The 27,681-nt window shown below is 37.4% G+C and overlaps 1 protein-coding gene across 10 annotated transcripts in view; it reads left to right on the top strand.

The window, feature by feature from the left end:
- cux1a (cut-like homeobox 1a) overlaps nucleotides 1-27,681 on the top strand; it is a 259,039-nt gene that overhangs the window by 193,753 nt on the left and 37,605 nt on the right. For 2 of the 10 annotated variants that reach the window (XM_087270988.1, XM_087270995.1), the window contains exons 15-21: nucleotides 2,507-3,235; nucleotides 8,209-8,289; nucleotides 13,312-13,413; nucleotides 15,817-15,903; nucleotides 19,359-19,822; nucleotides 24,206-24,538; nucleotides 27,178-27,337. In XM_087270988.1, coding sequence (XP_087127114.1) covers nucleotides 2,507-3,235; nucleotides 8,209-8,289; nucleotides 13,312-13,413; nucleotides 15,817-15,903; nucleotides 19,359-19,822; nucleotides 24,206-24,538; nucleotides 27,178-27,337 — 1,956 coding nt within the window. Of the gene's footprint in view, nucleotides 1-2,506; nucleotides 3,236-8,208; nucleotides 8,290-13,311; nucleotides 13,414-15,816; nucleotides 15,904-19,225; nucleotides 19,271-19,358; nucleotides 19,823-24,205; nucleotides 24,539-27,177; nucleotides 27,338-27,681 lie in introns of all 10 variants that reach the window. The other 8 variants (XR_015501310.1, XM_087270994.1, XM_087270987.1 and 5 more) reach the window with 7 other exon arrangements.

The following is a 27,681-nucleotide window of genomic DNA, read 5'->3' as shown; positions in this document are numbered from 1 at the left end:
TTAGGCTTTATGTGAAATTAATTATATTTAAAATATTTCTCATGTGTTGTTTACCTGGGAGATTGTATTCAAAGCATTTTAAGCATAGTAGTTTTAATAAATAATTATTTATTTCTTTGCCATAATGAAAGAACATAATGTTTTACTAGTTATTTCGCAAGATACTTGCATTCAGCTTAAAGTTCAATTTAAAGGCTTAACTAGGTTAATAGGTTAACTAGGCAAGTTACTGGATAACAGCGGTTTGTTCTGTAGCCATGTGGAAAAAAAGTGTACTGTTCAGACTGACTACCCTTTCATTATGTTGGTGGCTGTTTTTGCCCCATTGACTTCCATTATGATCACATTCTTTGATTGCAAAGTCATGACACCAAATAAAAGTACATTGTGTCATTTTACTGGCAGCATTAACCCTTTAGACAAGCTTGTGCAAACACATTTCTGGATTTTATATGAAATTCTATGGAATAAAACAGCAGATTATAGTGTGTGCATAAATACACTTACTATGTTCTGAAAGCTGAGACGCTTATTTTGATCTTCTCTTCAGACATATCAAGATAAGTGTGCTAAGGTCTCTCTTATAGTGATGGGTCGTTCATGAACCATTCGTTCATTTTGAACGAATCTTCAATATGACTCAGGAACTACGAGTCCTCTAAGGGAGTGATTCGTTCATCCACACGTGCGCACATTTGTGCAGGTAGTATCGTTAATTTCAAGTCTTCATCACATTGGCAGAAGCCAATCATTTGCGTTTAGAGCCGGAGAAAGAATTGATCCGCTCACCTCTTAAGTCCTCTATCGGGTCTGAGTCACTACTCGTTCATCATGAGCCAATCATACGCGTTTAGAGCCGGAGATAGAATTGATCTGCTCGTCTCTCGAGTCCTCTATCGGGTCTGAGTCACTCGTTCCTCACGGGCCAATCATACACGTTTAGAGCCGGAAAAAGAATTGAACCGCTCATCTCTCGACTCCTCGGGTTTGAATCATTCTGTCACGTAAACAACGAACGATCATGGCTCCTATCGGCTTAGACTGTGCATTGATTAAGATTATATGTGACTGTCAGTGTAACGTGAATGAACCCCTGACATGTAAAGACATGAAGAGGTGAGCTGAGCAAAGAGACAACATGCCTTCATAGACAAAAGAGCAGGTAAACATTGAATTATTATTTTCTCCTTCTTATAGTATTCTAGTTATGACATATTTGTCGTGCAGTCAACCTTTTGGGTTAGTTGTAGATGTGTTTGCAAGCAATTCGTAACATTTTAATAATATTTTGGCAAATTGAACCAAATGACCGAAATGACTCGAAAAAAGATTCATTCATCTTGATGAACGAGACTCAAAGATCCGAGTCAGTAAAATGATCCAAACTTCCCATCACTACTCTCTTACACTCTCTCACAAACACACACAGACACACATTATATTCCATTTAAAGCATATAAAGCCAGAAACTGCTTTTTTGCTTTTTTATTATTTATTTATTTATTTTTATTTTTTTATTTTATTTTTTTATTTTTTTATTTTTGAACTGATGATCAACAGTAGAAATGACTAATTTTATCTCTTCCCAACAGGGAAAACTACCACTAATCAAGAATGAATGATTATGCTGTATGGTTGTATGGCTTTACAATAATAAAAAACATAAAACAACATATTATAAGAGTTAAAAATGGAAAATTATCAGATGGTAACTTTGTCTAACAGCTCTCGTTAATATTTCAGCATGCTTTCACTTTCGTATTAGACATGAAATGCACATTTGCCGGTAGGAATGACCTCTCGCCCTGCTCATCATTCTCTCTTCGTAAAGCCATATATTCATGCATTAGTTTGTTGGACCATTTTGTTTTCTCACTACAATCTGTCAGCTCAATCGAGCAGAGACCATCTAATTCAGGCGATCTTGGACCAATTGATTTGGCACAGATCAAAGCGCGATTGCTGGACTCACATATGCCAAACAAACTGCGCTAACCACGGGAAAATGAGACAGATTTCGAAACAAATGTTTATAAAAAGCAGTGAAAAGCATGTGTGAAAGCAACCTAAGATTGTATTTGCATGCAGTTGACAAACAGTCACAGCCAAACTTTTGTGACAAGGCAGCCAGTAACCATTCTGTACACTGGATCAAACGTCTCGCACGCTGGCCCTGGGCCATCGTGCAGTCCTTATTGTCGAGCCCTGTCCCAGTAAATATATGCTTTAAAGTATTCAACAATTTAAGTTGAAATGTCATATTGGGTATTTTTAAAATAGCACAACGCATTTAAATGTGAAAAAGTACACACAGTATATATACATGTAATCTACTGTGGTTGTTCGGTGCTGGAAAAGCATAAAAGTGCACCTTGAAAGTGCTTGAAAAGTGCTGGAATTTGCTGGACCCCTTAAATCTGACCAAACGTTGGTTTACAACATTCTATACAAAATCCTGTTTACCATCATTCTAAATCTCAACACCCATCATTTATTTGTTCTCCAGGAGCAGTGGGCCGTAAACTGAAAGAAACTACAGTGGAAAACCCTCAGCGTCTTCCTGCCACTCCGGTCCCGACCACCCTCCAGGGGTCTCCACCTCCACCCTCCCCTCAGCTGCTGATGAGGACGGGCACCGCTACCTCCGAATCCGCTGCCAGTGCCAACGGTACCCACCCTTTCTCCCCCACAGGCATCGGGCCGGACTTCTTCACCCCCGGCATGGCCAGCGTGGGCGCCACGTTCCCCCCGCTGGCTGGCAAAATGGCACTCAACTCTCTTCTTCAGAGGCAGCTCATGCAAACCATCTACACCAAAGCCCTCCAGGACCCCTCTCCCAGTTCGGTGCTGTTCGGGCCACCCCATTACGCTACCACCAACTCCCTCTCCAGCCCCCTGCCGCCCCAGTCGGCAGGCAGCCCGGAGGTTAACGGCATGGCGCCTTCGCCCAGCCAATCAGAGGGCGCGGGCAGCACGTCGGAAGGTGAGGAAATGGATACAGCGGAGATTGCCCGACAGGTCAAGGAGCAGCTGATCAAACACAACATCGGCCAGCGCGTGTTCGGCCATTACGTGCTGGGTCTCTCCCAAGGCTCCGTTAGCGAGATTCTGGCCCGGCCCAAACCTTGGAGCAAGCTAACCATCCGTGGCAAAGAGCCATTTCACAAGATGAAGCACTTCCTGTCCGATGAGCAGAACATCCTGGCGCTGAGGAGCATCCAGGGCAGGCAGAGAGGTCAGTGACAGAGCTCCAGGATGAGAATTAACTGTGTTATTGTGCAAGATTGTCTCCCAAAGCACGTCTATTTACAACGGTTGTGCATGCCGTTAAGTAGCGCTCAGTAACAGCATGGCCATTTTTCTAACGTGTAAGCAAACTAACTAATGTCGGTGTAATCTCACGTTTGGAGCACACATTGCTTTTAAAGAGTCCTTGCAGGTACGTAATAATTTAATATATGCTGTAAAAGGAGAGGCTGGGAGCCAGCGGTCCCCATATGGAAGCTTGTTTTTGGCTTAGAAAACAGTTTAGTGACTGAGATAAAGTTTAAAATAAGAACTAAAGTAAGTTGAGCTGGCAAATGAGAAATATAAAGTCAAGAAAGTTTGTGAGAATCAGTTATGTAATACAGGGCTTTTTTTTTTTTTTTTGGAGGTTTGAAGTCATCAGATTTTTGTGAGGTGTAAAGATAATTATGAGATACAAATTTGTTATTGTTCAAAGGGCACCTGTTTGACCTCTTTCAAGATTTAAGAGAGTCTTTTGTGTCTCCAGAATGTGTCTGTAAAGTTTCAGCTCGAACCCCCATCAGATTATTTATTAAACCTTTCAGAATATTAGAATTTTCTGCTCTGAACACATTGTAGCTGTTTTTGTTGCCTGTGCCTTTAATGCTGGTTCTCCCCGCCCACCGTTCCCATGTGCCTGTTAATCTGAGTGTGCCTCAATCTTTACCTCGGCTGCGTCAGATAACAGACAGACATGAAGGAAGCAGATCTCACGCAAAGTTTGTAAGGAATACTACAGTAAGAACTTTCCCAATGATTATTTGATGTATTTATTGTGTAATTAATTCAAGCCTTTCGATGAGTCACACACAATGTCTCACACACTGTGTGCGCGTTTAATTTCAGTGTTTTTGCACAGCAGGTGTAACAGGACACACATTAATATCCACAGATATCCGTTATGTTAATGTACAAAATAAACCTGATTTAACGTCCACAAACCGAGATTGAAGCGTCATAATTTTTAATTGTTCTGACATGCGGTTGTGGTAAGAAAGACGGTAAAATCACTGTACTTCATTACAAACATGCACCGTTTTAAAAATGTTTTAAACTTGTAAAACCCATTTTTGATCACATTTGATGATGATTGATGATCACAGAAAGAGTTTAACAGATTTTTTAATGCCAGTTACTTTGCACACGTCCTATCTTGTCGATATGATTTTACATGTTACTACAGAGACATGTTAATATGCAGCTGTCAATCAATTTGGTGGGCGGGTAAACCACACTCCTACGTCACATTGCGGTCGGCCCTTAAAATGGAAGGGATTTGGATCCTATTTTAACATCAGGAAATTTAAAAAAAAGATACTCATTGTCTTTATATCACTCCAATATGACTGTGGACATTATACCTACACACAGTTCTGTCTAAGCAGCTTATAAAAGAGCATTTTCATCATAGGTGCCCTTTTAAGTTGAAAAAAAAAAAAAATATATATATATATATATATATATATATATATAAAGTCGTGAGGCATTTGTTTTGTGTTACAAAGTTACGTTTGTTGAGGTATTAAGTCTCAATGGAAAGGTATGAAGTTATTTTTGTGTGGTATAAATAGTAATGGTTTAGACATTTATATAACAGAGGTGGAAAGGTATATTTTGGGGTAAAAATCAAATTTGAAGCATGGTTTGAGAGGTAATTGAGAAATTGTATTTGAGAAGTAATTGAGAAGTTGTATTTGAGGTATAAAATAAGCATGCATGTGTGATGCATTAAGGAGTTAGTTCACTCAAAAATTTCAATTACTGACCCTTGTGTCATTCCAATCCCTTGAGACCGTGTTTCATCTTCATACTCAAAATAAGGGTGTTTTCACACCTGCCTTATTTAGTTTGGTTGAATCACACTAGAGTCTGTTTTCCCTCTTCGTGCGATTCGTTTGTGGTGAGAACGTGATCCCAACTAGAACAGACCCAACTGCAAAGAAGTACTGCGCCTTTTTGGACTAATCCAGCTACCTTAGTCGGATGTGGTGTCCCATCTTATGTGGTGTGGAGGGAAAATATTTGTTGACAGCGATTTACCAACCATTTTAAACAGAAAGAAAGAGAGAGAGAGAGGAGAGAGTGAGAGAGAGAGAGAGAGAGGAGGGGTGGGGGGGGCATTACCTGATGAATGGTTGGAAATATTTTCGGAAGCTGACCATGTTGCAGTTTATCTAAATGAATTCACGCCTCCTCCTGAAGTGACTTGCTATGCGCCTTCACCGTTCGCAATGCATTAAAACATTGTTTTCCAGCCGCAGATGCGCTTCAATCTCAAAATGTATAGTTTGTCTAAAGTGAAGCAAACTATATAGTATACTATGAGCAGGGATATAATCAGTCAGCGCAGTCGTCCTTCCATAGTAAACAGTGACATTTTGTGTCTGCCGGTTTTTTTACTTGAAGGAGTTTCATTGGCATTTTCCCACACGTTAATTCTGACCAATCGATAAGCAGTTTAGGAAATACGTTCAACAGCATATGGTCAATAAGTGATGTGGATTTTGTCACATGACTGCATTTTGGTTCTAGTGTGGTGTGAAAAGGACCCAAAGACAGTAGAGAAATGCTGCAATGTATCATTTGTTACCCTTGGTCCGGACTAAATGAACCGAAGCACAGATGTGAAAGCACCGTAAGATATTCTAGATAAAAGTCAAGAGCTCTCTCATCCTCCATAGACAGCAATGGTCCAGAGATGTTCAAAGTCAAGAAAAGGAATCAAATACATGGCTTCAGGGGTTTAACTTTAATCATACGAAGCTCCAAGAACACTTTTGTACACCAGAAAAAACTTTCGCATCAACGTTTGTGTGTTGCTCTGCTGACTGACTCCAATGGCAATATGCCATACTGCCCATAATAAACACACCTTAACAACCTCATGTGGAATAGAAGATATTGGCAAAGTCATATGAAATGTTTTGCCAATATTTTTGGTTCATTTTCTGGACTTCTCACACCGGTTGCCATCTATGGAGGATGAAGGAGCTCTCGGATTTTATCTAAAATAGTTTAATTTGTGTTCTTAAGATAAACAACAGTCTCAGAGGATTGGAATTTCACAAGGCTGAGTAATTAATGACAGAATTGTCATTTGTGTGCACTAACCCTTTAATTAGTCAATGGTAGGATTTATGCCATTTTTACTGCAGGCTGCAATTATGAAACTAGGTTTTCAGCAGTGAGAAATAAAAAAGCAACATTAGCAATGTTTAAAGTTGCATTTGTGAAGTATAGCATTTCATTTACAAAAAAACTAAAAGTTGTACTTGTGAGATGTTCCAAATTTCCTTATTAGCTGTAGGCAAAAACAGGCTTCCACGCTTCCCTCCCGATAAGCTTATAGCTAACCCTAACCCTTTCATCCACAACAAAATGCTGCACACAACCTATCAAAATAGTGCGTTTTGAGATAATGACATGAACCCCACGGAGACGAGATACTAGATTCAGTCGGAAGCGCTATTAGTGCTCGGTTGGCGCAGGCGGCGTGTTGATTAGAGCTAAACTTCGGCAGTCTACTCCTTCTTTCATTTTGGTCTCAGCCTACGGGTGAAGAGGAAGTTCAGAGAGGTTTTGCGAGCGTTATGTTTTGCCTCAAGTCTGCGCTTCACAGCTAGAGCGAACAAATCAAGGCCGAGCCCAGCGTGAGCGAGAGTACTTGCATATGAGGGCAGTTGGCTGCGAATCCTTGAAGCCGTGTTGAGCCGAGTCTGCGTTTGTTCAGTCTAGCTGTGAGGCAGTAGCTCTGAAACGGAGCTGAAAAAAAAAAGGCTGACTGTGCGGCCCGTGCGTCTGCACACCGGTTTGGATCGTCTTCAAGGGAGTCTGGTCTGGCTGTCTGCCTCCATAGCGTCGGCTTGTGGTCTCCCATGGGAGTATGAACTTTTGTAAAAACCTTAAAACCCATTCATTCACTTCAAAGAGCGGGGCTAAAGGAGCACATTAACGTTGAAATAATCACTCGAGCGAGTTTTGCAAGGGCGCAGGTGGCTTTCCTTGAGGTCAGACTAGGTCGATTTGTGTTTAAGCTTAACAAACTACCACTCAAAGGATATTTACATGCATCCGTCCATGTTGAGGTATTACTTTGGATTAGTATTTGCTAAGTGCTTTCAGAATTGACTGTGCAGACATTCTGAAATAAGATCAGGGCTCAACAATAAGGGATTTTTTACGGTGTATTTTAAATGTTAAGAGAAAAAAATGTTATTTGTATGTTTTAATATATTTTAAACCTATTTAGTTTCTTGGTTTGAATTTCGTAATTTTTTTATGTGAAGCATTATTTATTTATATATATAATTAACATAATTAAATTATTTAAGCCTTTGAATTGCACTTTAAACTGAATATTTTGTATAATAACTAGTAGAAAAATTAAGTCTTCATGGCAAAGAAAATTTGTAAATTAGTTATTAGAAAGGAGCAATAAATAACAACTATAACGTTTACTAATTAGTGCTACAGTATAATCACGAATTCAAAATGAACGTTTTTGACAATATATGTGTGTGGTGTACTTTGTATATTTATTATTCATATATAAATACACAAGTGCATGCATATATTTATATGAAGTATATTTATATATAAAGGTTTGTTTAAGACTGCATAAGCTGCAAAAGTTTTCCGATGATACTGACACTTTACTGATGTAGACAAATATGCTTAATTAGCTAAATTAGCTAATTACCGTTTTCATAGTGACGCATATAAATCAGCACAAAATATCAAGCAATTCCATGTCAGCAAATGTAAGATGCAGTGATGCTGATCGAACACAGGCCTTAAAAAAACCAAATCTCTCATTCTTACTGTTGAGCCCTGGAAGTTGATTGGACAAATTGCCAGCATTGCCGATTAGGGCTTGGTCTTACTTTTTATTTCTATCTTCCGCCACTTGTTTTCCAACAGAGAACCCAGGCCAGAACCTGAACAGAGTGTTTCAGGATGTTCCGAAGCGAAGAAGCGGCTCTGAAGGCTCCACGCGGCCAGGTCTGTCTCTCACGCCTTCCCCATCTCGTGTTATGGCTTTCTGGAGTGTCAGATCCGCTGTGTCTGTGTGTTTTTGTTGTGCTGGTCTGTTTCTTCTCAATTCTCTGGCCTGGAATCTGTTGCAAAACAAGTGAGCGAGACCGACAGACAGACAGACAGGACTTAAAAATAAGCTGCGATCCAATCAGGAGGCGGCTTTTTACAATAAATGCTACACCTTTGACTTTACAGATTAGTTTCAAACTCTTAACTACTTTCAATCACGGAGGTCTTTCGAGAAGCCTGTCCTGTTATTTGGTGGTCAGCTTGTGTGTATAAATGTGCATGTGTGTGTGTGTGTGTGGCAGAATTCTTCAGGCAGATCCACAGTGCCACCACATTACAACTGGTGGTTGAGTCTCCCCCAGGGCGGCGCTGTGGGTGGCTGTGTGTATGTGTGTGTGTGTGTGTGTGTGTGTGAGAGAGAGAGAGAGGGCGAGAGAGCATTACTTCCACCTCACACACACACGTCCAGCTGCTCTCCTCACACACCAGTGATTCTGACCTTGCCCTGCTGCCCACTGCTCATCGGGCGCTTTCTCCTCTGCCACTTTTTCCCTTTTCTCTGCATATTTATTATTATTGCGCCGACCCGTCTGATGATACTTCCACACTGAGCTCTGTTGTTTCTCATGGACTTTGGCCAAATTCGCGCCGGCTCTTTGTTGTGTGGACTGGTGGAGGACAGGAAACTGTTTGAGTCATTGCACAGGAAGTGCTGCTGTAGCCGCCGGCAGTGCAGGTGCTGATACACACAGTCTTATTATTATTATAGACAAGCCAATGATTGCGAATGGGTTTTTGGATCTTGAGTTTGGTTGCATAAAATGAAAAGGTGCCTATTTTTAGAGTAGTATAATCCTGCGTTTGTGTTTCACTGCTTGCTTTGTCTTTCTGAAATAGTAATGATAAAAAGTCACACTTTACAATAAGGTTTCATTAGTTGTTGTATTTACTAACATGAACTAAGTATGAACAATACTTGTAGAGCATTTATTAATCATTCTTCAACATCAACATTTACTAATGCATTAATAACATACCTGTCAACATTGGGATGTGAAAATAAGGAATTATTTTTATTATTTATTTATTTATTAATTATTTATCCTCCTTTAAAAAAAATCCCCAAATTACTAAATATGTTCATTTGAAGCGGTTCCATTGTAAATAAACAGTTGAATGGTCAGTAATATGTTTTATTGTTATTATTTACAAAAGAAAAAATTCATTTATACATTAGCAGCAAATACATTAGCAAACAGTTCAGCTTATTAAAATTAATAGCTGTTATAATGAAATAAAATCAAGCCATCAAATCTCAATAGCCGATTCTTCACTGTATAACTTACTCATTCTGATTAAAGAGCAACCGATGAATCTCTTATTTATTTAGATTTTTTCGTTTGATCACATTAAATAACAGGCATCACTTTAAACATGCACATATCTAACAATATAATGAAGGCATTCGACTGCTTTCCTCATTTTTATGCTCATTTAAGACGGAATTAATTGTGTTTGAAAAAAAAACACACCAAGATCGACATCTTTAGATATTATTATTATTATTTATTATGTGTGTATGTTACAGAGTTTCGCTCCGCTTTAAATTGCATGTACAAAATCCGTTTGGGAAACAGCATCTGTTTATCACTATGGAGCGCGTCAGCTGACTGTCATGCACCATTATATGACTGTTTTGAGGATTGCATAAGAGGGGTGACGGCACCTGTAATTAAAAATTTTTTATATTTTATTTTTTATATTTGAAAGTGTTTTCGTGCCTAAACAAAGCGAAAGCACAGAACAGACTCGCATTTAAGAGCAAGGGGCGGCCCCTGGTGGTTCGGTAGTATGGGTTGAGTATAGGGAGGCTCGGCTCTTTAATGTTTCTTGCCACCCTTCAGTGAAACACTGAAAATACGGGATGATAGCGGGATAGAACTGTAAAATACAGGAGAATCCCGGGAAAAACAGGAGGGTTGACAGGTATGATTGTTAACATCCAAATTCAAGTCTGTTAACATTAGTTAATGCACTTTGAGTTAACATGAGCTAACAATGACTGTATTTCCATTAACCAGTGTTAACAAACATTAATAAATACTGTAATAAATGTACTGCTCATTGTTTGTTAATGTTATTAATTGCATTAACTAACATTAACTAATACAACCTTATTATAAAGTGTTACCCAAAGCTATGTTTTTTGGGGTGTTCACATTTAACAGCTTGGGTTAAAATGGTTTAGTTATGAAATATAAGTATTGAACTTAAACAAAAGACTTTAAAACAAACCAAAAACAGCCACTAAAATAAATTTAAAAACTTTTAAAACAAATTTCCCCAACATTGATCTCTTTCGCACACAAATTTTGTAGCAAAAATCTGTGAAATTTTTATTATTTTCTAATAAACAATAATTAATATTGTACCTTATTGTAAAGTGTTAATAAAACAAATCCGTTTTAGAGGGCAGGTTTGGATGAAACGGTTTAGTTATGAAATATGAATCCAACTTAGACAAAAGACTTTAAAACAAATAAAAAACAGCCTTTAAAAGAACTGAATGCTCAAGTGTTGCCCTTTGTAGCTTAATACTGATCTTCGTGTGTGTTTGTGTGTGACGAAATCATGTCTGGTGTTGGTTTGACTCCTTACACTTCAATAAGCTCTTCACGTGATAATGCAATACTTGTCAAAGAAATTTCCCCAACACTGTTAACTTGCACATACATTTTATAGCAAAAATCTGTCAAATTTGAGTTATTTTATAATAAACAATAACTAATACAACCTTATTGTCAAGTGGTATCAGAACAAATATGTTTTTGGGGGTGTTCACGCCTGGAAGGTTGGGGAAAAAAATGGTTTAGTTAAGAAATATATGTCTTGATCTTAAACAAAACTTTCAAACGAACCAAAAACAGCCATTAAAAGAACTGAATGCTCAAGCAAACAATGCGGTGTTGCCTGTTGTAGTATAATACTGCTCTTGGTGTGTGTTTGTGTGTGACAAAAAATCCTGGTGTTGGTTTGACTCTTTTAGAATTTTAATATAATCCACTACTTTTAAAATAAATTTCCCCAACATTGATCACTTGCGGACACACATTTCATAGCGAAAAATCTAATTATTTTATAATAGACAATAACTTATGAACCAAAAACAGCCACTAAAAGAAATGAATGCTCAATGCTACAATGCAGTGTTGCCCATTAAAGTTCAATACTGATATTTGTGTGTGTGTGTGAGATAAAAAAATCCTGTTGTCCTTGTGTTGGACTCCTTTACACTTTTGCATATCTCTTCACGTGATAATGCACTGCTTTTAAAAGAAACTTTCCCTAACTCTGATCACATGCGCACACACATTTGAAGCCAAAATCTGTGAAATTTGAATTCTTTTAAAATATTTCCCAGTTGAGCAAATGAGACATTTCCACAGTTTTTCCTATAATTTCTATAATATTTTTTTTCTTCTTGAGAAAGTCTCATTTCTTTTAGTTTGGCTAGAATAAAAGTAGCTTTTAATTTATTTATATTTTTTTAATTCATTATTATTTTTAAGTCTTAATTATTATTAGCCCACTTAAGAAATTCAAGTTTTTGAATAATTACACTAGTTACGCAGTTACACAACACACTGTTTTTAGCGGCTTTCACAATGAGCCTAATTTGCCTAATTAACATAATTAACCCAGTTAAGCCATTATTGGTCCTACTAGTATAAATACTACCTATCTTGCTAAATATCTAGTAAACTTATTATGTCTTTATGGCAAAGACGAAAGAAATTAGTTATTAATAATAAGCTATAATTAGGCCCACACGGAATCTGCGCTTGCAGAAATATGCAGACTTTTAGCCCATCATTGAGTCCATAAATTTACTTTTGTAAATTAATATTTATTCAATTAAATTAATTTCACTAATATTATTATTATATAATAACAGTAATATTAAAATGTTTATATGATTCATTTACAATACAGTTTGTAAAGTAATATTTTATGTATTTTAATAGATATATCATATATGAGAGGCTTGCTTTGTTTACCAAATAAGTAAATCTGATTGGATTTGCATTGCAAACCTTAAATAAAAGTTAAAAATGTATAATGTTTTGTTTCATATATAAAGTTTTCAGCTATGATACTCCTAAAATCAGACCGCATAAATACAAATTTACAAAATTCTCAGCAGAAATAGCAAAAACTCTGCAGATTCTGTCTGGCCATATTTATAACTGATAACTATTATGTTTAATAATTAGTGCTGGGCAAAGAGTAATCATGAATAATTGCATTCAAAATAAAAGTTAGTTTTAATATTATATGTGTGCGTACTGTCTATATTTATTATTTGTATATAAATACATGCATGCCTATAAGTATAAACTATATAAGTTTTGTTTTATGTTTTCGTGTAAATAAGATATAATAAATATACACTATAAAAAATTATTGCTGCCTTAAACTTCAGTTGAATCAAATTAATTTTCCTTTTCATCTCATCTGACATAAATCAACCTGATTAAAAATAAAAAAAATTAACTTTGTGTAACTTAACATATTTTGATGAACCTGATAAAACAAGTTAAAGTAACATAAAATGTTTGTTGTCTTTACTTTCTGTCATGATATTGTTTACAGTGTATACTGTACACACATATATCTTATGTCAAAACAAACTTTTATTTTAGATGCAATTGTTATAATTCTACTCTATTCTATTCTAAAAACTTTATTCTAATCTATTTTTAAAAGATTGTATTGAGCATGCTTATCCCAACATGCAGCATTGTTTTAAATGCTTGGTAACATTCATTGCAAAATATACATCATCACAGTCATTTTTTTTGTTTCACATCAACAATTGTGAGCACACCCTAAAGATCATATGCTTCATTTCAGAACAAAACAGTTCTGTATTTAGTTACGCTCGACGTCACTCACAGCTTTCTCATATGTTCGCAGGTAACATCACCACACGGATCCGCACGCCTGAAACCGGCTCCGATGAAGCCATCAAGTCCATCTTAGAGCAGGCCAAGAGAGAGTTACAAGTGCAGAAAGCAGGTGAGTCCGTTTCTGCTCAACATGGAGACCAGGTCCGAGGTATTCGCATGCGTTTTCCCACTTCCTCACAATCAGTTACATCGCTTGCTGTAGGATAGGACTCACGCTTGCCATCTAAACACTATCATTTTTTTCTGTTTTAAATGAGATGATATGTTTTGTGTTGAAGAGTTGATTTGGCATTGTCATACTAGCTCAGTACACTGTTCAAAAAGTTTGGGGTCAGAATAATAATTTGTTAAATAAAGGATGCATTAACTTGATCAAAGTGACATTTATAGATGTTCCTTTAAACCAGGGCTGCCCAAACTTCATTATGAAGGGCCGAAAACCAAACTTGATTGAGGCTAGTGGCCTGGATGTAAATATAATTGCCATGGGTAATTTCCAAATTTATTTACTGAAATTTAAAGATAACTAGAATACATTGCTATATATTAACTAATACTGTATGTATAGTTTTATATATATACAATCTAATTTATAACAGGATGTTACACTAGTTCTTGCTTTGATTTGCTCACTAATGTCTTTTGCATAGTCCTCTGTCCGTCGAGGGACAGTATTTACATTTTTAAAAAATCAGATTCATTCACAACATTTGGGTGACATGGTGGCTCTGTGGTTAGCACTGTCACCTCCAGTCCACAGTCCCGGCTGGGTCAGTCATTTCTGTGTGGAGTTTGCTCGTGCTCTGGTTTTCCCCACAGTCCAAAGACATGCGCTGTAGCTGAACTGAATAAACTAAATTGGCCATAGTGTACAGTATGTGCGTGAATGAGTGTGTATGGGTGTTTCCCAGTACTGGGTTGCAGCTGGAAGGACCTCCGCTGTGTAAAACATAAGTTGGCGGTTCATTCTGCTGTTGTGACCTCTGAATAAAGGGACTAAACATTGTATGTATATTTGTATGCAACATTGTAACATTGTATGCACATTTTGACTTAAAAATAAGGTTTTCAACATTGATAATAATAATAAAATATTTATTAAACATCAGTTTAGCTCATTCGAACACTTTCTGAAGGATCACGTGATCAGAAATGGCCAATTTAGTAATAAATAACATTTTAAATGCATTTGCTGCTTATTTATAGCTATGAAGGTAGTAGTTTGGTTTAGGTGTTTGGTTAGGGTTAGGGATGTGGAATAAGATCATTTTTTTAATAAATACTAAAGGGTTCATAACTTAATAATAAGTAGGTAAGTAAAAGCAATAGTTAGTAGTGTGAATTACTACTTAACTAAAGTGTAGCCAATGCATTTGGAACAATTATATACTAGTTTTTGTATACAAATATATAAATATTTATGCATTATACGTACAGTATACTTAAATGTGCATATATTGATTTTTGACCTACATGTGGATTAATGGGTTGTATCTGAAAATAAAACACCAACCCTTTCCATCATTCTTACTCTCTTCTAAGATGGGATGGTGGCCAAATCAAAGGTTATAATGGGCCAGCTTTGGCCCATGGACCCTGCTTTAGGCATCTCTTCTTTGAAAATTGTAAAGATTGTATTTATTTTTTAAAAAGTCATAAAAAATGCAAATTTTCACTTTAAATTAAGGTTTTCAACATTGATAATCTTAATAACTTATTTATTAAACACTAATTTATCTTATTATAACACTCTCTGAAGAATCATGTGATCAGAAATTGCCATTTCAAAATTGTAATACTATTACTATTTATACTGTACATTTGATCAAGTAAATTCAGCCTTGGTGAGCATGAGATAAAAAAAAAAGTCTTACCAGCTTCAGCATTTTGAACAGTAAACTGTAAAAAAATAAAATAAAAAAATCCGTTAATTAACATATGCCCTTTGCTCATGTTTCAAATGTGTGTTTTATTTACTCTTTTGAATTGCATGATGGGATTATGATCTTCGCTCTGACAACTTTTGATTCTGAAAATTGAACTCTACATTTTACAGAATGACTTTTATTGACATTTATGTTAATCAGAAAATAAATCTTGTACAAGTAATAATAAATCAAGAAATAACTCAATACACACAATAGCAGGTGTGTTAGTGGAATTTACATCACCAACCAATACAGTATATCATCTCAAACTACTAACAATGCCAATAAAGGTCACTTTGCTAAATTTTTAGCATCAAAAGTTGTCAGAAAAGAGATCAAGGTCTTAAAATACAATTTGAAAGGAAGCTTAATTAACGGATATTTCTTACAGTTTCATGTATGTAAGCTAAAAATGTAATTGCAGTGCAGATTTTGCACAAGTACTGTCTAAAACTACAAGTGAGTAACATACAGAGTCATAACCCCCCTGTTTTGATTGTTTAAAGTTCCCTCCTTTACCTTTTCCTGTCCAAGCTTGTGTTCTGGAATTAAACTAACTGTCTCTTCCCCACCTGCCACTGCAGACGGCGTGGGGGAGAGGCATCGGCGATCAGGTTACCACAGAGGGTCGGGCAGCTATTTCCAAATATATGCACACAGTCTAAGACTTGGTGAGGTTTTGTGCTGTCTGTTGAAAGTTTCTTCCCCCCCACCCCAACCCAGATTTGAAGAGCGCTACTGCTTCCAATGTACTTCTCACTGTCATAAATCAGTCTGAGTCATGGGGATTTATGACCGATGTATGTTTTATATATATACATCAATGAAAAACTCTGTGTATGTACATGCGCCGGGAAATCTTTTATGATTTAAGTCGGTCGAAGCAGACGTTTTTGTTTAGCTGCTGTTCACGAAGAGGATCTTCTCTATGTTATGTCACGTTAAATGTTACATTTATTTTTTTTAATATCGCTGAGTAGGGCAGCTATCTCTTCCTAGCATCCTTTAAAGCAATATTTCAACCCAAATTTGATCATTTATTGATCCTCGATTGATTCTAGATCTGTATGATGTTTATTCTTCTGTGGAACAGAAAAGAAGATCATTTGAAAAATGTTCATACTGCTCTTTTCCATACTGTAAAAGTGCTGTCATGCCCAAAAGTGATGATATTTTTATTTTTTTATTTTTTTTGCAAGTTTAGTTAGACCATCAAAATATGAGGAACCGGTTATATTGGCTAAGGGGAAATTCTAAAGTTGGTTAATTTGTTTAACCTATGAAATTGTTTAGCAAAATGTACCGCTTATCGCTAAATATTTGTATAGACGATTGTGGTCATGTCATCGGCCCATGAACATTTCCTGCTTGTTGTCAAACTATTTTATAAATGTAACAAGAGGCAATTCAATCATAACATAATAACAGCTACCATAACATTATTTAAAAATATGTGGGCCTTTTTGGATTCTCGGAAACTATAGAAATTAAAAATGTAAAACACGAAATACAAAAGGACAAAGGATTATTGTTTACATCCCTCAAAATGATCTATATGGTTTAGCGGCTGTTCCCCTGCGCAGTCCTCAATAAGCACGTTTGCAAGCATTAACACAAACAAAACAAAGTAAAATTGCTTTAATTCAATAGAAATTATTCCAAAACAGCCCAGAAATGAAATGTTTGGTCACACTTTATTTTCAGGTATACTTCTTGCTATTAATAAACAATTAACTAAGAATTCTAGTTTAATAAACTTCTAATTTGCTGCTAATTAATAGTTATGAAGGTAGTTGTTGGGTTTAGGTGCTTGGATAGGGTTAGGGATGTAGAATAAAATCATTCTGTATGAATACTAATAAACAGTTAACATCGTAATAAGAAGCAGGTAAGTAAAGCCAGTAACTAATAGTAGGAGTTGCTACTTAAACTAAAGTGCAGCCAATCTCTGTTCCTTGTAACTTCCGTGCATTTGGAACATTTGAATGCTGCTGTTTTTGTATACTAATATACTTATGTGCTAAACTTACCGTGTACTTGAATATGCATCTGTTAATTTTGACCTATGTGTGGATTATTGGGGTATATCTAAAAAGATTATCGGCAGAAACATGAATGTGACAGACAGAGCAGCTCACTGTTTCCAATGCTTGAAATGCTGAAGAAAATCCCAAATATTGTTGTGAGAAGTTTATGAAGGCAACTATGAATTGAACCGATTGTCTTCTGAATAAGGTTTTAGATGGTATTTTCTTTTCAATTTATTTCCGTGTAATGAATTTTAATGCCAGCACAGCTGCTTTGTTTACCGTTGAAGCACCATTATTCTTGCTGTTACCAACAGTAACAGTATTTGCATTCGTGATTTTTTAAATTTTTAATTCAAAGCTAAAGTCGAACCATTATGTTATAACTTCTCATTTTGTAATTATTGTACTTCAACTGCTTCCTGTGCAAGTGAATGTTTGTAGCATTTTAGTGTGGATTGTGATTACAGCGCAGCACTTTATTTCATCTCATTTTAAATTGCTACTGATAGTTCAGCAAATAAGCATCTGGTTCCTCTACTTGTACTTTAATAAATTTATTTATTGATTTCAAGTTTGAAGCTTGAAGGTTAATGGATTAATCTAAATTCAATCAGTATCAGGACATGTTTGTAGAAATTGTAGAATGTTTTCATTGATCTTAATTCAAACTAATATATCAAATTATGTCTATTCATGAGAAAAAAAAACTATTCTACTATTAGGTGTATGACTGTGCACAGATGATTGCAGTCAGTAAACTATTTTAAAACGCAGACGTCAAATGAATCTGTTTATGAGCTATAGAAACACATCACAGCTATTGATCAACCTTGAGGAGATCATAAATGGTAAAAAATATACCTAATACCTAGTCCTAAAATATAATAATGTATATCTGAGATATTGTGAACAGCTTCAGGCATACATATAGACCATGGGGGAAAATAAGTATTTGTCTCCATTTTTCTCGGAAAACATATTTCTGATGGTGCTGTTGACCTGAGATGTTAAAAGCAACCAAAGAAATCCATATATGCAAAGAAAAATCTAATTAGTTTAATAATTAGTGTAATAAACTAAAATGACACAGTTAAAAAGTATTGAACACATGAAAAAAGGAATGTGTAGAAAGGCAGAGAAAGCCTAGACAGCAGGTGAAATCTCTTAGAAATTATTCAGCAACCTGAATGTCATTATACGTTAATATTTGCTGCTTCACTCCAGCATCTACATTAGCAAGTGGATGAAGATAAAACCAAAGTGGACATTTCAGCACGACAATGATCCAAAACACAGCCAAGGAAACTTTCAAATGCTTTCAGAGAAAGAAAATCAAGCTGTGGAATGGCCCAGCCAATCACCTGATCTGAATCCAATAGAAAATACAAAATAAAGCTCAGATTTAATAGACGAGACTTACAGAATCATCAAGATGTTTCACTCTATTGAAGTCTGTGAAAAGAATCACACATGAACAATGCATGTGACTTCATTCTGCTCATGAGAGGCGTCTTTAACCTGCCATCACCAAAAAAGACTTTTATATAAAGTGTTAAATACGTTTCAGTAGTTCAGCACTTTCTTCTTGTGTCATTTCATTGTTATTTCATTATTGTTTTATTTTTATATTTGTATTATTTGGGTTTAGTTTACAAAAACTGATTCAATTTCATGTCAACAGCTCGTTTATAAATGATTATTCCCAGAAAAAAAAACATGACATGTTCAATATTTATTTTTCCTGCTTTAGGAGTGTAAATTGACTCTAAATATAACTCAACGTGATCAATAAAGTCATACTAGCTGTAAAACCTCTCAAGAGCAGTTTATTCTGTCCAAAAAATAATAATAAAAATCCATAATCGGCCATTGAAAATGAAGATCAGTGTGTCAATAGTGTCTACCATGCAACAGTGTTTATGATGCTTGACAGCTTGTGATATCATACTTTTGTCTTCCACAGAAGAATCTAACATAGATCTGAAACCCATGAGGATGACTAAGCAATGTAATTTCTCTCTTCTTTTTCCCTGTTTGAGTGACAATTTGGTACAAACCGATTGTGACCGCTCACGTTTCGTCTTGTGTTCCCGCAGTCGAGAGCTCTCAGCCTCCGTCCTCCTCCAGCAACTCGGACGAGAACATTCGCTCCATCCTCGAGCAGGCTCGCAGGGAGATGGAGGCGCAGCAGGTGGCACTGGAGCCCGTCTTGAAGGCCAGCTCCATGGGCCCGACGGACCTCTCGCTCCTGGGCTCCAAACTCCTGGGCTCCCCGCTCTCCACCCTGCCCTACACCCCCATCACCCAGTCCCTGAAGAAGCCCTCTAGTTCACCGCTGCTGGACTTCCACCATGGTGGAGTGAAGAAGGAGATGGGCGAGGTGGCCGTTTCGGATGTGGGTCTGGACGGAGTGGTGCCCAAGCTGGGCCGTTTGTCTGAGAGCGGTTTGGGTGGTGGCTCGTGGAGGGAGCACTGGTGGAGCACAGGCCTGTCAGAGCGCCGCGGGTCCAGCCAGCCCTCCGTTAGTGAAGACGCACACAGTCAAGAGGACAGCAAAGAGGTATAATCATGGTGTTCCTGTACTGTTATTGTATTTGCTTCTATATTTTAAAATGTTTTTAGTTTTGTGTGTGTGTTTGTGTGTGGATATTCATTGTCTATAGAAAATCATCATAACCTGTGAAAATCTATACCTTATGCCAAGTTCAGACTGTTCACGATGTAGTAGTCGAGTCTCAGATGTTTTCACTCTGCATGACTATCTGGGGTAGCGTTTTTGCTGCTGCTTTGTTTACACTGAAAGATGGATCGGCGACAGGGGGTTTCACACTGCATGACTTCACAATAGGAAGAATCGCCAACAACTTTTGTCTCGGTCTGCAAAGTACGTCCCGCAACCAAACACACCTGAGAAGTGACATGGAAACAACACGAGTTCACGTTGTATATTTTATTGTTATTAACTACTTAATGAGACCGAAGTCTTTAGTGGGGTAGAAACTGTGCTTATTTAGCTCGTCTGGGTTTGAAGCGATCTAGCGATTTCTCCACAACGTTTATTGATCAAATCATTTCTTGGGTCCAAACAAACAGAAAGTGAGCACCCATACTAGTGGATGCTGCTCTCTCATTGACTGTAGGTGATCGGCCATGTTTCACATTTCACACGACATGATTTCTAATCGCCGACAGGTCCAGATCAAGTGTGCCGCAAGCCTGCGTTTGAGTGAAGGTCTCGGCCGTTAGATCGCCCCCTGGGGGCTGGCTGCAGTACAAGTCATAAAGCCCGCCTCCTCCGTGTTAATGAAGGAGACTTGAGCCCAAATAAAAAATGTTATTACACTTGCAATAAAATGTCCCGAAAGATGGTTCTGGTCGATTAAGGCACTGGTTATTGTGCTGAAATAGGTGCAGATCTTCATTTTTGTAAACAGTTTGTTTTTAGCAGTAATTTAATGCTTGGCGTGTCATCGTGATTGTCAGTTGTGATTGACAGTTTCTCAAAGCAGCGCGTCTGAGCTTCGGCAGGAGACTGAAGTGTTATTATTCGATTTCTGTATTATTTTACCATGACAAAATGAGTTCAGCAGTAAACTACAGTTTCTGACCTACATGATCCTGGTGGAACACTGTTTATTCGCTAAGGTCAGGGCTTTTTTCGGGCTTTATTAGTTTGCTGATACACGTACGCCTAGCCACCCAGATAGCAAAATACACTCGGGCCAGTTCCAGCTAGATTCTCGCCTGCCGGAGACTTACCCCTCAGAGCTCAGACTGACTAACTCTGCTGGACCTACTCCGGATGCCTAAACTCACTGCCCGATTCCAGCCCGAGTCAATCGAGCCAGATGCGGCGGCCGAGCGAGCCGGCGCTGCCACATGCGAGCCGGAATCAGCCCGCGACGCCGCTAGTAGGTTATGCGCTGCGGCCCGGAGCTGGCACGATTGAATATATCAAACCCTCATATTTGTTAACGTTATTACATCCATTTGTGTTGATATGACAGCAAACGCATGCTGAGAAGTTCGGGGGGCATGGTTGATTTTACATAAAGCGTTTGGTTGAAAGCTCGACTCCACTCATTTTCGCGGCTCCTCCTCTGGCTCCATCAGACAGTCCTTCTACGCATGTCAAAGCTCCTATTTCAGCAGTCTTTTGCGACAGTTTGTGCCCGTCAAGCAGGCGTTTCGCCCTCAAGGCGTTCAATGGGAAAAGGGGCTGTCGTGTCGTCCATATTTTTTACAGTCATTGGTCCAGATATTTAGCATGCCAAATATTTCTCATGGGTGTCAGCGACTCATCTGCGATTCTCTCTGATCGCGTCTTTGATAGTTCATACTGTGTGATTGTTACTCGCAGGAACGAGCACCAATTTGTCTGTGATTTTAGGCATATGACGGCAATTTCTCAAAAACTGTCAGCGAGTCAAAATCGGGGCTAAAATCGTGCAGTCTGAACTTGGCATTACTCCCATTACACCCTGCTTTCAAAAGACCTTCAGGATAAAGTTGTAGAAAGGCACAGATTAGGAGAAGGCTACAAAAATATTTCAAATGCTGGAAGTTATTTGGAATGTGATTTGATTTCAGGCTGCATGACAAACAATGTTATTATTTTTCCAATGTTAAAGGTGCAGTAGGTGATCTTTCACAATGCTAACAGCTGAGCATAAATCTCTGAATCACAGTCCCTCCCCTGCCGCCCAGAGCCACGCCTCCTGAAACAGCACGCACACCTTAAAGATGACAGCAAAAGAACGCTCTCTCATGTGTTAAAAGCGACTAGTGCTCGTCCGGCGGCGTGCAGGAATTACACTCATTACTAAGCCAAACTGACATGCGATTACATAGCGAATATTTAGAGTAGCATGATAAACCATATAGGGAGAAGCTGCGTCCCAAATGGCACACTATACACTATGCACTCATGCACTATGTACTTACGCACTTACACACTCAACAGGATAGTACATGTATGTAGTGTCGTCCCAAATGGCACACTGTTTTTTTACTAAGCAGAAATTCAAACCGTTTCCCTGATGACGTTTGACGGTTGCCAAATAAGTGAAATAAACGACCGAATTATCATATAATACCTGCCATGAGTATTGCCGCATTCACCATCGGGAGGTGCTATAATCACTCTCGTAGGAGAATTTTGCTTTCACCATCCAAAATAAATAAAGTTATCCAACATGTGCGTCCGATAGCTCCGCCCCTTCCGCTACGTAAGCAAACCTGCGGTCGTTGAGTGCGTGAAGTGTCCATCATTCCACACTTCATTTTACCAGCTGAATGAGTGCATCATCCGGGTAATTAAAGTACACTTATTATTTGTAGAGTTTTCAGTGTGAACGCACTACTTACACTATTTATACAACAAAATGGCGTAGAATAGTGCATAAGTATGCAATTTAGGAGGCAGCTAGAGACAAGGCAGAATAGTGGAATTTACTGATGTTTTGTTGTTAAACTAATTATAAATCTACATTATCGATGCTGTAAAAGGTCCCTTATGAAACTGAAAATAGTCTTATCAATCTTTCACCGAAAGATTTTAGTGGCTGAACAACACTTCTGTAAAGATATAACTCATTTGTAACAACAACATCTAACGTTACATCAGCTTTGCATGAAGCTAAAATAGTTTTAAAACAAAACATTACCTGTCTAAGAGGAATCCTTGGTGTCATCCTTTCTCCAGCATGAGAGTTAACTCCAATATTGATTGAGGTTTTTAAAAAGTTTTGTTTCAGCATGTTTTTGCCAATCTCATACGTGCTCTCTAACTCTCCCATGAACGCGCAGCACGTTTATGCACAAACAGGGGTCGGCGGAGCTGCGTACAAACGGCTGTGCAGTTGTTTCAAATTTGCATTTGCTGACAGACAGTTTGAGCTGCTTATCGGAAGTATGAAAGATGTCGGCCCGACTCTATTTAATTGGATGAACATGTTTTAGTTTTATGCCTTACCCAAAATATGAAAATACATATAACTACATTTAGGTCATTTACTTTAATCATTACTAGTGAAATGTGAAGAGACTTTCAACCAGCACAACAACAAATGTTTCTGAAGACAATCACCTACTGCACCTTTAATCTTTATTCCATTATTTTTCATTTTTTATTTAGTTTTTTAGTCATGTTACTATTTATACAATTGTTTTATTTCAATCATTTGCCTTCTGCTACTTTTTCGTTTTTCATCAATGTTTTTACTTTATTCTCTTTTATTTTAATAGTTTTAGTTTATGACGACATTGAATAACTTGTAAATAATGCTATTTCTTTTCTATATGTTTAGATCACTATTAGATGTGCAAATCATAAGGTAAAACAGAATGAAATAAATATGAACAAAATTCAATTGGAAGCAGAGTAAAACTGTAGTCAATTTTTATTTTAGTTAATTCATTTTTTTTTCTTTTGCTTAATATTTGCTTATTTTTTATTTCAGTTTTATTTCAGAATTTATTAAAATATGTCTACTTAATTTCTCTAAATAGTCAATTAACAAAAAGGTTTAATTAGTTACTTAATATATTTATTCACATGAACTAATAATTAACAATACTTATTTTTTAATGAATTATTCAATTCCAAATTCATGCTTGTTTGCATTAATTAATTATTGCAAATAAGTTACCATGATCTTACAATGAACAACTGTATTTCCTAAATTTCTAATGTTAAACGAAGATGAAAAAATACTGTAATAAATATATTGTTCATAGTTTGTTCATATTAGTAAATCCATTACCTAACTAATATTACCATGTTGTAAAGTGTTAACCTGCAAGTCTCCCAGCACCAACCCTAATAGTGATATTGCATTCTGTTTTATTCTTAAGATCTGTATTTACTTTATATCACTCTAGTCTAAGCTGCAAAGCCCATTTATTAGCTTACCCAAACTCTGCCACTCTCTCTGCTCACCAGAGGCTCCCTCGGCTGGGCAGCACTGCGCCGGTGGCTCCTGCGTCGTCTCTGGATTACTGGAAGGACTGGCCGAGCTCAGAATCGCCGTACTCTCAGAGCTCAGAGCTCAGCCTGCAGATGCCCAGCGGCAGTGAGACCCCTCAGAGCAGCCCACTGCCTTCCTCCTCGCCCTTACTGTCCCTGCCTAAAGTGGCCAAACCTGTGGTGCCGCCGCTTACGCCAGAGCAATATGAGTACTACATGTACCAGGAGGTGGACACTGTCGACCTCACACAGCAGGTCAAAGAAAAACTCGCCAAGAACGGCATCTGCCAGCGCATCTTCGGGGAGAAGGTCAGTGCTTTTCATATCAGATATACTTCCATCAAAATGACATTACAGTATCAACAAATGTTCTGCTTTGGCATGTAGACGTGTAAAGATGTGGTTGTTTCACTACTGGACGAATCAGAATTTTTAAACAAATATTTTGAACGAATGATTGATTGACCCACTCATAAAGACAGGATTTTCATTGCTGCATGAATCAGCATATTTAGGAAAATCTTTGGAATAAATTATTCAGTGACCCACTTTTGATAGATTCATTACTGGATGAATCAGCATTTTTAAACAAATCTTTTGAGCAAATGATTCAGGCATTTAGTTTTGATAGATTCATTACCAGTTGAATCAACATTTGGTCACACTTTACAATAAGGTTCATTAGTTAATGTTAATTTATGCATTTACTAACGGGAACAAACAATGAACAATACATTTACTACTGTATTTGTTCATGTTAGTTAACGTTAGGTAATGAAAATACAGTAGTTCATTGTTAGTTCATGTTAACTCACGGTGCATAAACTAATGTTAACAAGCACGGACTTGGATGTTAATAATGCATTAGTAAATGTTCAATTATGATTAATAAATGCTGTACAAGTGTTGTTCATGATCAATTCATGTTAGTAAATGCATTAACTAATAAACTTTATTGTAAAGTGTTACCCAACATTTTTTATCAAATCATTTGACAAAAGATTCAAAAACTCAAAAAGACTTGATTGTTTTACTACTGGATGAATCAGCATTTTTAAACAACTCTTTTCAATGAATCATTCAATTGCCCACTCAATGGCTTGATTGTTTTTTTACTGGATGAATCAGCATTTTTAAACAAATCTTTTGAATAAATAATTCAGTAACCAACTTTTAATTGTTTTATTATCGGGTGAATCCACTTTTTTTTATCAAATCATTTGACAAATGATTTAGTTACCCACTCATAAAGACTTAATTGTTTCACTACCGGATGAATCACCATTTTTAAACAAATCTTTTGAATAAATGATTCAGTGACCCACTTTTAATAGATTCATTACTGGATGAATTAGCATTTTTAAATAAATCTTTTAAACGAATAAATCAGTAACCAACTTTTGATTATTTCATTATCGGGTGAATCAACATTTTTTAACAAATCATTTGAGCAAATGATTCAGATACTCATTCAAAAAGACTTGAGGGTTTCACTACTGGATAAATCAGCATTTTTCAACAAATCTTTTGAATAAATTAGATTCAGTTACCCACTTTTGATAGATTCATTACCAGGTGAATCATCATTTATTAATGAATCATTTGAACCGATGACTCAGTTTCCCACTTTTGATAGATTCATTACTGGGTGAATCATCATCTTATATCAGTTCATTTGACAAATGATTTATTCACCCACTCAAAAAGACTTGATTGTTTCACCACTGGATGAATCAGCATTTTTATACAAATCTTTTGAATGAATGATTCAGTGACCCACTAATAAAGGCTTTCTCACCTGCCTTATTTAATTAGATTGAATTGCACTAGAGTTTGTTTTCCCTTTTGGTGCGATTCGTTTGGGTAGGTGTGAATGCAGCAATCGTACTCGAGTGCGAACCAAAAGCGGACCAAATAAGCATACCGAGACCTGCTTGAAGAGGTGATCCCGGTACGCTTTCAAACGAACCCTGGAGCGGTTCGTTTGTGGTGAGAATATGATCCGTACTAAAACAGGTCCAACCGCAAAAAGTACTGCGCCTTTTAAACTAATCCAGCTGCCGTAGGCCGATGTGCTGTGCATTATGGGATATGGAGGAAAAATATTTGTTGACAGCGATTTACCAACAGAGAGAGAGAGAGAGGGGAAAACATTACCTGATGGAACTTTATATTTTCGCAAGATGACCATGTCGCAGTTTAGCTAAGTTAATTTACGCCTCCTCCTGAAGTGACGAGCGATGCATTAGAACACTGTTTTCCAGCCGCGGCTGTGCTGCATTCTCGAAATGTATAGTAAGTCTAAAGCAGGAATGCAATCAGTCAGCGCAATCGTAAAAACGACATTTTGTGTCTGCCGGTTTTGTTTACTCGCGGGAGTTCGTTGGCATTTTCCCGCACGTGAGTTCTAACCAATCAATAAGCAGTTTAAGAACTATGTTCAACATCTGGCCAATGAGAGATGTGAATTTTGTCAGATGGCTGCATTTTGGTTCGTTTCAAATGGTTCGGAGCAAAGCCAGCAGTGTGGTGTGAAAACGACCCAAAGACGGCAGAAAATGCAACAATGTATCATTTATTGCCCTTGGTCCGGACCAAATGAAGCAAACTACAGATGTGGAAGCACCCAAAGACTTAATTGGTTCATTGCTGGATGAATTTGCATTTTTAAACTTCACATGTTTGTGTGAATCATACACTTCTATCCGTAGTTCTGCTAAAAATGTTTTGCGCATTTGCGTGTTTGTCATTTTCATTTTTATGCTGCATGCAAATGTATGAGTTCGTAATAGCAGCTGCATCTTTCTTCTGATTGCATCATGTAATATCTTGATATTTGTTTCAGGGCTGTTTTGGTCTCATTTTGTGTGTGTGTGCGTGTGTGTGTGTGTGCGTGTGTGTGTGTGTGTGCGTGTGTGTGTGTGTGTGTGTGTGTGTGTGTATTGCAGGTGCTGGGTCTCTCTCAGGGGAGTGTGAGCGACATGCTCTCTCGACCAAAGCACTGGAGCAAACTCACACAGAAGGGAAGGGAGCCGTTTATACGCATGCAGTTATGGCTGAACGGAGAGCTGGGACAGGCACTGATGCCAATGCCTGGACAGACACAAGGTAACGCCGTTTACAGTCATCCACTTTTTACAAAGCATCAACACAAACAATAGAGCCGCAGCATCTGGGTTCTTCCTGCACTAAAGAAAAAAATAGTTTGGAGCTTTATTGGTTTGGAGCTTTATTTATTACTTTAAATGAGTCCAAAATGAACACAAAGATGTTTATTTTATTATTTTTAAAATTATAAAATAGGACGCCTTTATTTTCATTCATTCAGTTTCCTTCAGCTTAGTCTCTATTTCAGTGGCATGAACCGCCAACTATTTTGGCATATTTTTAAAAGCTAGGTTGCTGCAGGAAGTGGTGTTAGTGAAACCATTAGGGGATGCTCAACCTGCGGT

This window comes from Danio rerio, chromosome 10 (assembly GCF_052040795.2).
Source record: "Danio rerio strain M-AB ecotype USA chromosome 10, GRCz13ab, whole genome shotgun sequence".
In the NCBI taxonomy this organism is placed as follows: domain Eukaryota; kingdom Metazoa; phylum Chordata; class Actinopteri; order Cypriniformes; family Danionidae; genus Danio; species Danio rerio.
The sequence above is the reverse complement of the archived record's forward strand: the minus strand, read 5'-3'. Positions and strand labels throughout refer to the sequence as shown.